This window comes from Cloeon dipterum, chromosome 1 (genome assembly GCF_949628265.1).
Source record: "Cloeon dipterum chromosome 1, ieCloDipt1.1, whole genome shotgun sequence".
Taxonomy (NCBI): domain Eukaryota; kingdom Metazoa; phylum Arthropoda; class Insecta; order Ephemeroptera; family Baetidae; genus Cloeon; species Cloeon dipterum.
The window spans coordinates 4,536,812-4,552,862 of NC_088786.1; the positions used below are offsets into that span (position 1 = coordinate 4,536,812).

Sequence of the window (16,051 nt, forward strand, 5' to 3'; positions counted from 1 at the left end):
GCGGAAGGCCCTCTGGCCTCTGGATATTTATTTTCGCCCGACGTTGGTGACGTCGGCACGCACCAGTCGATTCTCCCTGATAGGTCAAATGCTGATAAATATAGGATTAAGGAAAGGCAGCATTGCCTCGCAATATTTAATTTATTTCCCTCACCTGCCTTACAAGTGACAAGGCGGATACTTTATTGAGCTATTCCCTGACCTTTATTAAGGAGACCTTATAGCTTCAGAGGAATGAATTGCAATCTGAAGCAAAGACATCTATCTATTTATGGAAAGAGCTGTGATTTTAATTTAAGACCCAACACATCAACTCCTATAGAGTATACAGTATTTGAAGTTTTTCTTTCTAACAATTTGTTCACAAAAACCTCTGTAATTTTGGGCACGTGATTTTTAGAGTTGTTTAAATGTAAGGGTGGGTGGAAACATTTACAGAATTAATTAATGCTCTTTTTTCAAAGTTTGTTTTGCTCGACAAGCAAGTAGAGTAAATCGTTTTATCAGCTAGTAAAGCAAAGCCCTCTGCTGTTTTTCTGGTGAGGGCTGAGGGCTTACGGATCTAAAAAAAAGCCGCCGTCCAGTATGGGAAACGGGTAGAATCACATTTGCCTTCAAATATTCATGTCTGCTTTTCATCTTACAGTAAAATTAATCAAAACAAAGCTATTTTTTACATCTAAACAAATTTGTTGCTCTTGGATCAATCCTGGAAATTACATCTGTAATATTTGTAATATTCTGTAATACATTTTACCACAATAAATATTTAGGGTTAGGAGGTGTAAATGGAACAACAATTCAATTCAATTCTTCTCTTATTGAAACAGCTAGTCTCTTGGCGACTTAGTCTAACAGTTAGCAAGGACCTTTAAACAAAATTGATAAACGACTTAGAATTGACAATTTTAAGAGATTTGTCTTGAAGAACAATTTAAAATTAAAAAAGAATTTACCCGATTGAGCCGGGTCCTTCACAATTAAACGCTCGGAACTCTTAAGATGCGACTTGTTGGCTCGTGTGTCCGGCGAAAACTAATTTAAATTAAAAATCTCTCTCTCTGTTGCATTAACGAATTTCTAACAATCATGAATAACAATACCCTAGACTAAAAATGAAAAAGGAGTGGGAGCTCGGCTCCGCAACCACTACAAATATAATACCGACATTGCTCAAATCCACCTTTTTTGTAATTTAAGATTTAAATTGGAATTTAGAACAACATGACACTCATCAAGTTCCCTACTCGGCCTACTCGTTAGCCAACACCGAATTTAAGCAAAATGTGCTTGTATGATGAGTTTTTCCTTGAAAAGCTTACTCGCACAGCGTGTGAGATTACGGAGATAATAATTAATTATTTACATTACAACGAATTCAACTCAAAAGATATTTGACCGACTACCGCCTCGTTGCGTTTTCTACCAGTGAATACTAATTGGTTTATCCTTCTCGTGCATGTGTAAGCGAGGTGATTTGCGAGTTTCGTAATTGAATTGAATAGCAGGGCGGGTCGAGCTGCTGGCCAACTGTGTGAATGAGTGAATCCCAGCTGCCTCCAATAGTTGCTTAATGACACGCTGCCGCCTTCTCCCTCATTTTCTTTTCCACGCGGGAAGCTCGCCCGCCAATTAAAAGAACACTTTCCCAGCGCTTTCAATTATTCAGGTCAATCGATCTGGATCTCTTACAAACAGCAAACCCTCGGAAACTCTCGGTTTAAATTCGGGAACTCGAAACTTGATGTACACACTCTCTGTCAAAATTGCGTTATCCCAGATTTAGAAGATTAACTTCAGCGTAGAATAGAAGGAGGAAAATCTTCCCAAAAGATTACCGGAAAATTTCGAAATTCTAGGAAGAGTCGCTGTGACGAGTTTTGCGAATAATGTAGGTGGCGAGGAATAAATTCATTTTAAGCCTGGGCGGCTATTCGTTTTTGCCTTTTCGGATGCTCTTTCTGACTGAAATTTCATCATGCAAATTCCAATTTATAGCCGGCTGATAAACGATGATAAACGTGATGCTCTCGGTCGGACGCGACGCTAGAATGCAATATATTTTATGGCTCGTTCGCAACTTTTATTGCAGTTTGAATTTTATTCCTTTTTTATAACCGCAAGCGTGGCGTTGCCGGTGTCGCGCTGCTTGCAAGTCAACCCGGCGCGCGCGATATTTTACTGCACTTTTCCTGTGCTTGCTCGCCAAGAAGTCGTTCGCTCTGCAGATTAATAATTCAATAATTAGGTGTGAAACCTCCAGCAGCGCACCCTTGCGACGCTCTACTTAATCTGATTTAGGTTTGGTCACAGATGCGCACGATTGCGTTCCGTGTTCCGGCGCGTCTTGCATATCACCCAAGTTATCTGCTTACTTCACAGAGTTGTGATTCTCAGCCACCTAGCCAGCTAAACAATGTCGCTGAATATTGCAGGTCTCGGTTAATTGTTGCAATGACAGTTTGTGCAGAGTCTCCTCAACCTATGAGGGTTCTCGAGTAAGTGATATTGATTGTCACGGGTTCAATTTGATGCCAACTTAAACGCCAGTTAGCAAACAAATTAGCCAGCTGAGTTTAAGACCAATTTTAATGATAAGTTTAGTGTTAGCGTAAACATAAACAATATGTGGCATATTATTTACCAAAATGCGTAAGTTATTTCCTGTCAAATTATTATTATACTAGTTAAATCTTGCAAAGTCTGAAGATAAATTAAGAAAATAATGCAGAAATACTATAAAAAAGCAAAAACAGAACTTTTATCTTAGCTTGAATAATGTGCTAGAATCATCATTGCTTCCTATTTATTTGTCTCGTCTATAACTTGCACCTTTTCTTAAGACAGAGAAAAAAGAACCACGTCCTCAATTAACCACACATATAACTTTAAAGGGAAAGTTTTGACGTTTCTTTTTCAAATTAGTTAGTCGCACACGAAACGGTATTAAGCTAGCCCTGGATGATTTTCCTGCAGAGTTTTATGGCTGTAGCTCCTTGTGCGCACCATAACGAATAAAAACTCTACAGAAAAGTGGGTTGGTAACTTTTGTCCAGCTCTTGTTACGGATTTCAATGAACGAAGATGAAAGGGTACATAGGTGGGATAACTGATAGTAAAATTTTTACGTTCAAGCTATATAGTTTCATGACGTTGATGTATTTTATTTTAACGTGACCAAATTTCATTTTGACCTGCACGAAAATTTCAATTATGGAGACTTTGTCTATTTATAGAACTCATAAAACTTTTACCACCTGGTGCCTAGTGAAAAACCATCTAAAAGCAAATTATTAATTAACATGCAGTGGTGATATTTAAATCGATTTTTTTTAAATCTAATTGTTAATTCATCCACGTGAGATCGGCTTCAACATGTTGATGCGGTAGCAATCAATTAGCTATAACTTACGAAATGTTCAGAAGCAGTTTTGAATGGCAAGATGGCAACTATTCAAACTAATCAACAGGCAAAGATTGGCAGTTGTAATCAAAAGCTGCAGAGCCAATCGCAATTCAGTATCAAACACTCCTCCGAGAGATAAAACAAAGGCAAAATTAATCCCGACGGGCCATATTTTAGTGCTGTGTTTTCAAAGCACCCCGCCCGTACAGTGCACGCGACACGTCAAAATTATGTCCCAACAGCAAGCACCAATTAGCCAGATTGCGAACGGCCCTTGCGGATGAGTAAAAGGGGGAAATGCGGCTTTAATTCGCGCGGCATGTATAAAATTCAAATCTTGCATCGATCGCAGAGAAATTGCTTACCGTTCAGCTGCGGCCTCACGGGAATAAAGGAAAATGTGAGTGGATGTACATAAACTGACCAGAGCGATTTTTCAAAATCAGAACCGATAAGACGATGACAGACAAGGTAAAACATTCTAGCTTTTGTTTTATGATAAATGGTGGTGAGCCAGCAGACACCTGTCCGTCCAATAATGCACTGTATTCGAATCAACGTGCGTCTGAACTAATAAATAAATGGTCGGCACATTCATCACGGAAAAGTCATCTTTATAAAATGAAAAATGTTTGCTTCCAAATAACGCATTTTAATCAATTGGAGTCTCAACTGCGCCGCACTTTTCCTCGGAATTCTAATATTTTAGTAACAAAGTAAACTTTCATGTTTGCCTTCGCCTTGGCTATGGTGATTGCTTTTTTAACGGTTGCCACTTCTAAAAATTCATGTGATTCGTAAGAGTGATTTAATTGTCTCCTGTATGCAAACCACAAAAATTAAATAATCAACTATTGGTCGATGGGATGTATGTTTCAGCTGAATTCTATATTTCCAGCGAGAATAAACAACTACTAATAGCACTTGAGATTTTAAATTCAGCTGGAATTTACAGCTTGTCAGCCAGAGAACCAGGCATTCAATTTGGTTCTGATGGGGACACAGCATCATTCACGATGATTGCATATAATATCCCACATAGCACAGATTTTAAACAAAAGGCATATATTTAAGGTAAAAACATATTATTTAAAACTAAATATCATGATTAAGGACAGCAGCATGCAGAATGAAATTGTTGGTTTTCTTTATCAAGCGGGAAGTGCATGAAAACATTTCACAACTTCAGCTTGGTGGTTACAAATGAGAGCATTTATAGAGGATATTAAAGAACGGTTAGTCTGCAGCTATGAAACAAATGTACTCACTAACGTTTTCCACGTGTATTCATATCTTAATTTTTCCTCGTGTTGACAAAGAATATTTTTTTATCTATTTTGTGTTAAATTAAGGAACCGACTTTCCGAACAGTGTGTATTGCAACTGAGCCTACCTTTAATGAAGTCGACGGCCATCTCAAGGCCATAAGTGTCCTTGTCACAATCGTCGAGAATGTGCACGCCGAGGGAGAAGCCCGGCAGAAAGTCCCTATCCTCGTTGACGCGGTCGACCGTGTAGAGCATGGCCTCGAGGGCCTGCACGCCACCCTGGGGCATGATGGGCCCGCAGGTGATCGAGTCCTCGCGCTCGTGCACCATCATGAGGCCGCCGAGGATGACGTCCCCTTCGACGACGGCCTCCTTCTTGACGGGCCAGGGCGCGGCCGCGATGGTGCCGCCGCTGCCGGCCGTGGGCGTGTGGACCAGGCCCTGCGACCGGAAGTGCCTGAGGGCCCGCGAGTGGCCGTGCCTGGTGCGGGGCGGAAATTGGTGTGATCGGTGGTGGGCACCCCCGCAGGGCCCCAGCAGCCAGAGGAGGACGCACCAGCACACGACGCAGGCCATTGAACGGGGCTCTTCTCACGCCACGGGCATAACGTCCTCTGGAGTGGGAGGGCAGCAGTGCTTGTGCTCGGCGGGTTGCCTGCCTGAACGCCTGTCCTGCAGGAGCGGAGGCCGACGAGTGAGGCTCGTGCCCGCTGCCTCTCGTTATCTCGCGCGCTCCCCAGCACAAACATGCGCATTTCGCCGGCTTTGCTATGTGAATGGAGAGCAAGCAGCACCACCGGTGATGCGATGATTATCATGTTACGTTGTACAGTGAACTCGCTCCTGTGCTCTACGATTGTTTATTCACGCTCCACGCAAAAAATGATGGACCTCGTTTCTAAGCTTTTTAACAATTCCGAGCGCTCTCGCAAAAAGGTATTAAAAACAGCGGAATATCCATTTTTTTCCAAAATTTAAAATATGTACTTTCGTTTCCCTTTATCAACGTACACAAATACTATTTTGACTGCTCAAAAGTTAGCGTCAAGTGCTGACTATCATTTTGCCTGTATTGAGCTTGCACGCCAAATAAATTTCAAAATACAAAATATCTGATAATCGATTAATCATAGCAAGGGAATTAACCAAAACATAATTCTAATCTTAGAAAAAATTTTACACACCCAAATCTCAGCTTCAAATTGTCAGATTTTCAAAAGCCGCACACCGCTAGACTAGTCTCAACCACCCCTAGGCAGCCGAAGGAGTGTATAAGGGTGCCATTCATTCAACCCTCTCTCTGCACCCTTACAAACATAATATTTTACAATTTTTGGTTGCTTACACCTCACCGCGCAACAGAATTTAATTTTTGATCATCTTGAAATTACTATAGTATATCATAGGACATAAATACGAGTGAAATTATATGCAGTTATCGTAAGTGTGACTTTTGGAACCCAACACTGTTTTTGATTATGCCAGTATCTTAGAGAAAACACGTTTTTAGCTTCTAACCTGCTTCTCAACATCAGATAATTTACAAAAACTGCACAACGATCGACTTTTCATGATGTCCCCTAACTGCAAAACAAATTCAATTGCTATCTAAATTATGAAAAATTATCGAAAAGACAAAAACATAATTGGTATGTATTTTTTAAGTGAGAATAAACAAACAAAATAATAATAAAACACCGATTAAAACGTATCTAAATAACGCTACCTGTAGTTTATGAAATTAATTAATTTATCCTGTCCTGTGTTTCCAAAATAACTTAATCTGTGCTGAACTTGATTGCGGTGAAATTCTCAACTTGATTTGTGCTAAAAAAAGTAAAACTCGTCACGTAGACGCAATAAAATCTAATTTCAACTCTCGCTCCAACTCGACATTTCATCGCGCAAACAAGCAAACAATGTTTTAAGTCTCGCTGAAAAGTTTACTTAGACATCCTAATTCCGCTGAAGGAAGTGCGTTTGTGTGTTGTGCCGCTCTCACTCCTCTCACTCTGCACAAATTCACTTTGTGTGCTCACTCTGTACATATCTACAATAGTGTTATATATATAGCAATGTTCCTTTGTTTCAGTCTACCGGGATGATATTAAATTATTAATGCACCGCTCGCGAGCTACAATTGCAACCGGCAGATTTGAAGACCCTCGCAGGCAGGTTGCAGCCTTACGAGTTCGTTTTCGTTTTGACTCGGGGCTTGCTGCACAGCTGCTTTAAGAAGAGCAGTAAATTAAAGCAGCCTTGCTCGGTTTACGAGAGCAAGCGGCCAGATTTAATAAACCGACTCCCCAGAAACGAATATTCCGTATTATTTTGTGTCCTGTACTACGTAGGCAGGAAAATAATTAGCTGCAAGCGGTTGAAAACACGGCAAAATATTCCAGAGTGAATGATTCATGGTTTGCTCCCAATTCATTAAATCCAATATTTCCCAGAGAGTGCCAATTGAATCTAATGATAAATGCAACTTTTTCCTCAATTTTAATTAGGTTGTTTTGCGAATGATTGATATGTTATTTTTCAATGGGAGAGCAGGTTTCAATCATTTCAATAGAGCACTCATACCAGGAAAATTAATTACCTGACATTTTTGCGCGCTAAATAGTTTGGCAACTTAATAATTAAACAAAATTCAATGATACAATTGATCTACATTTTACAACGAAGATTGGGAAAATTGTTCTCAATTTTACGTGTTTTTACCAAAGGGTTTGACGCTAGAGAATTGTGATGCAAATAAAGTAAAATTAAACCGGCATTAGAACAAGTAGTGTTGTTAACCTAAGTTATTATTTTGCCGCTAAATATAATGTTTTTTTAACTAAATTTTCGATGTACAATTTCAATTTAATTTTTTTTTTAATTTGATTGCTGAAACCCTCATCGATTGTATATGATTTTCTTCATCGAACGCAACTTTATTCCAACATTTTCTTCTTCGTCTTTAAGTCTCAATAATTTGGAGAAACATTTTTTTGCTTCCCTTTTATCATTCTCTTTCATTTTATGAGCTGCTTCAATTTACAAAACTCTACTAATATAGCCTAGAGCACAGAGTAGAAAAGCATGGTATTAAATTCAATAACCAAACCAACTCAGAATATGGTTTGAAAATTGTACTCGTTTTAAATGTACCCAACGACGGGAGCTCAATTTACTACCACGACTGCATCCTGTCCATAAATAAAAAATTCCGTCCTCCATTTCGCTCGCTCATAGCTGCGACTTTGCAGGTAATGAATAACTTTCAGGCCCAATTAAACCGCAGGGCGCCTCTGCGCTGAAATAATTATGCAAATCATCGCAGCGCGCCAAATTAGCAGCGCAAAAGAGAGCAAGTTCGCAACTCAACTCGCCGGGCTGTGAAACAGTGGGTAATTAACGCCTGACGTATGGTTCACTCGGTAATCCGGGCACGTGTGCAATAAATTCCACGATGATGCACCACGACCGCCCTCGACGGTAATTACCTGCTACAAGCACAGCGTTTTGGCAGCGGCACTGAATTAAGCAACTATACTGCCGGTGTAATAACGTGTGCACGGCCGATTCCAACACGGTATGCTAATTAGCATGCTCGCCGCTCTCGATTTATCCGTGGGCGCGACCTGCTTAGGACTCCGGCGGTGTGTGCGCTCGCTCGCTCGCCAGGCTGTGTGTTTTCGCGCCGACAGCCACTCCTGCGGGGCTCGAACTTAATCCCTCTCGAGGAAATAACGAGAGCTTTCTTGTTGTCGCGCCGGCATCTCGTTCAAGAGGATGGAAATGCCCTGCTTTGTTATGTTTGCCACGGATGACCTGGTGCAGCGGCTATGTGAATATTGATTCAAGTGCGCTGCATTTCGTTTTGTTGATTCTCTCAGTCACACTTGGTTTGTTCCTGCGACTTCTCAGCAACTGGCAGCGACTATTTCACGTTGTATCACAGTAGAAGAGCAAAATTGTATTCGCGGTCTCTCAGTTCTGTGTAAATGTGGCCTCGATATAAACATTGATCCGATCCTTTGCAGAGTTGCCTGAAGAGCACTTTGAGCAATCACATCCAAGAGTAAGCTTTGAACAACATTTAACTTATTTTTGGTCTTTATTATTAATTTAATTAATTTTGCTGTTTTAAATTGATGTTTTGACGTATTCCAAAATCGCAAATGTATATATTTCGGATTAATGGAATAAAAGTTATTTTGAATTTGAATTTGAATACAAGTTTTTTTCGTGCAAACGAGAATTTTTATATTTCTACCGAGCATTATTTTGCATCAATATTAAAAAATTTAGAAAAATGAATCTGGACCGCAAAGTTTTTAAATGAGAAAAATCATAAAATAATATCATCTTTTGAAGTCTTTAATATATAATGGTAACTAAGCATTTCTTTTTGCAGCGATAGATGATGAAATTTAAAAAAAATCCCTTGTCGACAAACAAAAGCCAATATTTCATTCTCACGCTTTACGAAATTTCACTCCCACAAAAATGTTTGCTGTATATTTTCGTCAAAGTTTTGAAAGCGTTCCTAGTTTTAATTTGCCGGTCGTTTTTTCAGGATAGCTCTCATTTAGTATAAAGTCCCAGGAAAGCGGATCAAAAGGCAGACGTATGAACGTTGTTACTGGGAATATCATCGCCAGCGGAGATTCAAACTCCAGCTCCCTATCAAAGCCAATCTCCAGAAAAAGCAAATCGACCGCGAGAAACCATGAAAATGAAATTACATCTGTCAGTCAGGCTCTGACTGCAAGACACAAGCAGGCGATGTTTGACTTGATAACTGACTTTGCTCGTCAAAGGCGCTTTTTCTTTGCAAAATTTAATAAATTCTTTTCACATGATGGTATACGTTTGCACCAGCAGTAAATGAATTTTAAAATTTTCGTCTGTGAAACATCAAAATTATTTAAAAAATTATTTTTTTTTCTCAAACTACCAATTACAGTTTTTTTTTAAGATTTTTGTAAAAAGGGTATTACTCAAAGCCTGGAAAATTTGACATCACACAATTTGGAAACTGCTACAGTGAAACATGAAATTGATGAGATTAGAGTCTAACCAGAGGAGCAAGCCGGAAAATTTGCCAGTAGTGTTTTCTTTCAGAGAAGCGAATTTTGAAGCTCCCAATTTGGAAAATCGGATCAAAGTGTCACACAAAAATGGAACGTAACGATCGTATTTTTTGTAGAGAGCTTTTCTAACTACGTAGTTTCTATGAGCCTTGCATATTTAAAAGTTTTTTCACGCCTTGCAAACTTCAGAGATATTCTGCAATCACTATGCTCAAATTAATTCTGCTTGAAAGCATGCGTTAAGAGGAGTAAAATTTTCTACGATGTATGCGGCGAGAAAATTCCGCTGTGGAAACGAAGTGGATAGGCAATGCGCCCGACCGCCGTGTTATGCATATTGCATACCTACTTTAATCAAAATAAATTAGCGTTCGGCTTTTTATTTCCTCGTCATATTCTATGCAACCTCGGTGACTACATCCCAATCGCAAGAAGCTACCCTTTGATTTAACTCATACGAGTTGCAGTATTTATCTTCATAAAATGGTCACGGGCTGCAAGCAGCTAATTAATGAACTGCCTCCTTGCCTCGACGTCCGATGCAAAAATCCGTCGTGATATTGACCTTTCCCTAAGGAAGTTCTTCGAACGGAGCGGAATCGTCCCACCATTATTTCTCATTACCCCGTCCTAATTGGCCGCGCCTCTTGCCAACTAAGCGCAAGGCCGTGTCGTCTCATAATGCTGAACGCAAAGGAGCAGTTATGCAAGCCGCCGTGCCGCTTCATCAACAACAATAACAATTTCGCGACGCCAGATAATCAACGGTGGAGGAGAATGGGCCGTTGAACGGTGCGCTAAATTAAAAATAGAGCGAGCTGGGTTACGAGCACTGGATGAATTCTTGATGACGTCTTCCATTTACAAGAGCGAGAGGGAGGTCATGTTTGCTTTTGCATAATTTGAATAAATCGCCTCGTTAACCGGTGAACGGATGAAGAACAAATGCCTTCTCGCTTCTGTACGCTCTCCCTCAGGGTTGTGAAAAATAGTTCATTGCTTTAGATTCAAGTGCAGGTACGAATAGTGAGTCTAAAAGCAACTTAAATTCACTCTTTGCTCAGGCTATCATGGGATTTTCATATTTAATATTTTTAAAATGTTGATTTAGTACGCAAACTTAATTATTCTACAAATTAATTGAAACTTGCAAAAACTTGATTATGATGACCTTTAGATTTTGATCGGATTAACGAAGGTAAAATTCATATATATTAAAAAGTTATTTAAATATTATGCAGGAAAAAACAACAGTGCAAATCGAAGTTACGTATTGTGATGATTTGAAAACTAAGCTTCTCTCTGGAGCCAATGAAGTTTTGCTGGATATTTGCAAATTGAGCAGATCAACGATCGCTCGTTTCATGTACGTATCATTAAAATTCTTATTAAATTAACCACTCACTGTATTATTTGCTGTTCAAATCAAAGTATAATAGTTGCGATATCAGCTTCATACATTCGTTTGCAAATATTTCTCCTAAAAATAAAATATAAAAATATTTTAGTGAATGATCGGAGATTTTTCACAACCCTTCTTTCCCTCTTTGCTCTTGGTCTACTCTCTCTCACCACCGCGGGTACTTAATGAAAAGAAAATGCGGCTGACGCGGTGAGGCTAATAACGTCAGAGTAATCAATATGCAAATGGGCGCAAAATTGTAAGTTAATGCACGCGCTCAAACGGTTTTCACCAAACAATTATTGCTTCTCCCAAGAGTAAGCTTTTCTTTTCCCTCTTCTTTTCTGCTCCACTGGCTAATTTGCAAATTACTCGGCCGCAATGATATTTCTCTCTGCTCTCGCTCTCCAGGCATATTTTTCCCATAGTTTGAGGCAAACCACACGAAAATGAGATTCAAGCGGCGGAGAGGAGAGATTAAAAAGACCGTCGGTCGAACGAAAACAATTTTACATATAAATAGAATTTTCACGCGCGGCCCCACTGCTGTCATTCTGATTAGAAACGCCCGAGTGTATCGAGGGAAAGGGCTTAATTGACTTTTGGCTGGATTAAAGACGCCTTTGGAGCCGCAGATGCGATTTGCACCCTTGAGTGGAGCAGCGAAGAAAGCTTTCAGCTGAGACTCCTTCAGCTGAGACTCCTTCAGCAAGAGAAGGGCTTTCCAATGCTGGACTGGGTTTCTCCAAATTTAATAAACATAAAATGAATATGAACCTCCTTCCACGCAATGTGTCACCTCTCTCCCCTCGACGAACAATTTTGAAGTTTAGTAAACTCGGATTGTAAAGATTTTAACTTTTTCAGCGTAGTTCTGAACGATGGGCTTTTGCTATAGGACAGGTTTAAAAACTCTAATCAAGCTGGCATCAGATTTGACGCGATCCGTCGACAAAGTAGGCTCAGTGCGTGCACTGCTGCTGATGACGAGATTTTCTGCACAAACTGACGACTCCATTGTCAAGTTGACGACGTTCGCCGGCTGGTTACTCGCAAGAACATTTTCATTAGATCTCCACTTTCTCCCTTTTTTCATCTGAACTTTTTCCATTGACCCTCTTGACGTCTGTTCACAAATCAAGTCAAAAGATCTTATTGGCTCTTTCACGCTCAATCATTTGCACGTTGCATCGATATTTCATGTTCAGGATAAATCCACCAAGATTTCTAGCCATTTTACGATTTTTTTTCTTAATTAAAACTTTCAAGTAAATTTGAGTTAATTTATTTCTCTATATTTTATATGCTTTGCTGCAACAGTCCCCGTAATGCTTCTAAGAGGGATATAAGAAAAGTGCGAATTACAAAACTTGTATTGTGTGGGAATGGAGCGGTGATCAGGATTTGACAATGGACTTAAAAACCTGTTTGCCTGCTATATAAATTACGTGGGTAAGGAACAGCATTGTCGGCTCCTAACCTTTTTTCTCCTTGGAGGCTGCTCCTCCCATGGTCAGTTTCTCCGGCCAGTTCAATCATTACATTCTGTTGTTTGATGAATGAAAAGGAGAGAACAACCCCTGCTTGCAAATAAAGGAAAACTCATTTTGATCATTGGTAAGTTGGAATGTGTCCATCTTTTGATTGATTTTATTTTACAGTTTTTTCCAATTTTTGAAATTTATTAAACAGAGAAGAAGAAACACAAACGTACATATTGCTTTTGGATTTGGCATTTTTTTAAACCGCGTTTTAAGTTAGTTTCAAACACCCAAACGATATTAATAAAAGACATATCCTTGAAATATTTACAGCTCCGCAGCATATAAACCTGGTTTCGATTGCTGAACAGTGTGTTGTTTATGCATCATTCCATCCGAGGGGACTCGCATGTTTGGATTACCTGCTGAGCAGACAGGCTTTCCATTTGCCAGGCATCCGATGGAGGTGCACAATGGTGCCGAAAAAGCAGCTTTCTCTCACTGTCAGTTACCTTGCAATAAATCATCATTCGCGCGTCAACCGTGGCTGAGCTTATACACTCACTCTGTTTGGATGCATGTGTTTGTGCGCGCTTTCATTTCAGATCGCTCTCGATGGAGCCACTCACAGCGCTGGAGCTTTACTCATGAACGCGTGCCAAAATGCAATTTCGAGCTTTTACATTTTATTGAAAGTTCTTGTCACTCGCTCTCTCCCGCTGTTCAAAGTTTGATATTGCTCTTCAGGCTCGCGTGATTCCAACAAATTGCGATTTGGATCTTATAATTTTAATTCGCTACCGCTGGTGGGCAGAAGAGGATGGAAGCATCGAAGCAGGACTTATTAAAACGAACATATTATAAATTTAATCTGTAGCAAGTAAGATGAAACCTGATACCAATTTGTACACTTTCCTTGCAGTGTTTAATAAATGCATCATCATATTTCTGATAACTAAGATAGAAGATTAATAGGTAGATAACTTATTTAAATTAGATATAGCTAATTTATTTAAATACCAATGGCGTACTGCTATTGAAACAATTATAGGCATAGTACATCATTGTTAGAAGTTTCAATTGTAACTTTTATTCTTTTTGTACAAGGCAGCTTGAGATGGCGAGGAGACACGTGTTTTTCACATTTGAACAAATGGTACATTTCGATTTGTTCTTAATTAATTAAACAAATTTAAAAATGGTAACCGTGGAAAAGTATTGAATGGAGTATTTATTTTAATTTTACAAGAAGAGTCACACTTCTTGCTCTATTCTTGCTACCCGAATTATATCAATTGATTTTGAATCTGTCCCTGTAAAATAATTAGCAAAATATAATAAAAAACATCAAATTATTTCCGTGCTGTAGGCATCTTTACTGTGATTTCTCCCCTGGTTCTCTGATTGAACAAAATAACGTTTAATTAATGTCACACAGAATTAATATTGAGTCACATTTTATCACACACAGACATGGCTGCTTTTCGGGGACAGCTTTGATCTGCAAAAATTTGACGTCAAACGTCAAAGGAGAGCCTGTCTGTACGCGCTCAACGCCCTCAGGAGCATTGCCTCGGAGTCAGCCGGCGAAATTTAATCAAAACTTAGGCACATTTGGGCGGCAGTGAATTATATATATTCGCCTAATTGAAACTTCTATAGCTGCCTTGCATGTGCGCGCGTGGAGCTCGAAGAACTATTGAGCGTGTAATTTCTATGTACGCAGGAAAATCGCAAAGGATTTAATTATTCCTTAAAGTGAAGTTGAACGAGGAAAAAAGGGTTTGCACGTTTGTTCTACTAATGTAAAAGCAACAGAGCGTTTGATATTGACGCACGTTTACATCGTTGTGTGCGAGGTCATTCAGTCGAGTGTGTTTTGCTGCATTTCATGGTGCTGGTACTGACCTGAATTCGATTCTGAAAATTTCGAGTCATTATTACGTCGCTGCGGTCATGACTGTGGAACACGCTGAGACTATCTGTCAAAGCGTTAACAACTTGCCCCGGTAATAATTTCCAAGTAAAAATGTTATACATGAATAGTAAACCTTTAAACGCCAGGGGATAGTGCTGTAAAACTAAAGAGCTCATGTTGGCAGAAAATTTCAATATAGCGTGTAACGATGCATTGTTAATTGTGCAATATGAAAATTAGCGGTGTTTAAAAAATAATAAATTAACTAATCATTTTTCTAATTTACGTGTTTATGCTAATTGCACATTGCGCAATTAACAATACTTCGTCATAAGCGTTTCACCAGAATTTGTAATGAACAGTCAGGAGAATGAGCGTTTGTTCGTTCTTACAAGGGGACGACATTGTTTTTGCAAGTTCACTCCCCGAAAGGAATAAGGGGGCAGGAGGATTGAAAAGGGCAAGAGAAAAAGCGAATTTGTGTCACTCGGCGCGCCCTTCCTAAAAACGCAATTCAACTCGTTCGACAAGTGAGTGTTCGTGGCAGCTGAAAAGACCTTTCCACAGCTGTGAGAGATAATCCTTTCTCACGCGCATCGGTAATATAATTTTCGCTCTGCCACATTGTTACAAGAGAGGCAAAAAAAGTAATTCCAATAAGACAAACTCTGCGATCGTTTCATCAGAGCCGTATGGCAGCATGGCTCTTGTGTGTGTGTGTGTGCGCAATGAAAAAGTGCGCCTTTGCACAGAACAAGTTTGCGCCAGCTAAAAAATCCACCGCTTGATTTATGGGCGGCAGTAAAGCCCATCAACTGATTGCAGAAAAGCTGAGCACGACTGTAGCCAGTGTTACAGCTCGAATTCAATCGAGCGAAGGCGGCGGACGTGGACAACCTACCAGCGCACAGCTGCGAGTTCGGGAAAATGTATTTAACTTAAGAGTGATGCTGAAATGGCTGCTAGAGTGAGAGCAAATTCGCAACAAGATATTCAAAAGTTTTGAGAAACGTTTCCAGGAAAAATTGTATAAGAGACGTCTTGAAAAATATTTAATAGTTATTCAAACAACGTTGTGCGTAAGGGGCGTTTCAAAGAAAAGTTGTTAAGAATATAGCGTGGATTTAGAACAGAATGGGCGTCTAAAAAGCAACTTATGAGAACAATTTAAGAGTGATATATTTTATTTCGAACGTTTTCGTGATTGACAGAAGCTTTTTCGGCTGCTCAGGCGTCATCGGCAGTTCTTTTACCAAATCCATAGCTGAGAAAGAATCTCTGAAAGCAACAAATATTTCGAAATTTATGAGTTTTAAAATTGCAGTCTTGAAGAGGGCTAAAAATCTGGAATATTGCGTTTTGCCTTAGTTTTTAGTAAAAAATTAAAACTTCCAAATTAGTGCTTTAATCAAGGTTTTCAAAAAATGTATAAACACCCAAATCTCAGCTTTTAATTGTCAGATTTTCAAAAACCAAATATCACTAGACTAGTCTC

General features: G+C 39.5%; 1 protein-coding gene across 6 annotated transcripts in view; it reads right to left on the bottom strand.

Annotated features, from left to right (window-relative positions):
• Positions 1-16,051, bottom strand: part of mtt (mangetout) — a 237,064-nt gene that overhangs the window by 130,114 nt on the left and 90,899 nt on the right. The window contains exon 1 of one of the 6 annotated variants that reach the window (XM_065476640.1): positions 4,800-5,373. The exons of the other annotated variants lie outside the window; for them this stretch is intronic. Coding sequence (XP_065332712.1) covers positions 4,800-5,250 — 451 coding nt within the window. The 5' untranslated portion in view covers positions 5,251-5,373. Of the gene's footprint in view, positions 1-4,799; positions 5,374-16,051 lie in introns of those variants that run through there. 6 annotated transcript variants of the gene reach the window in all.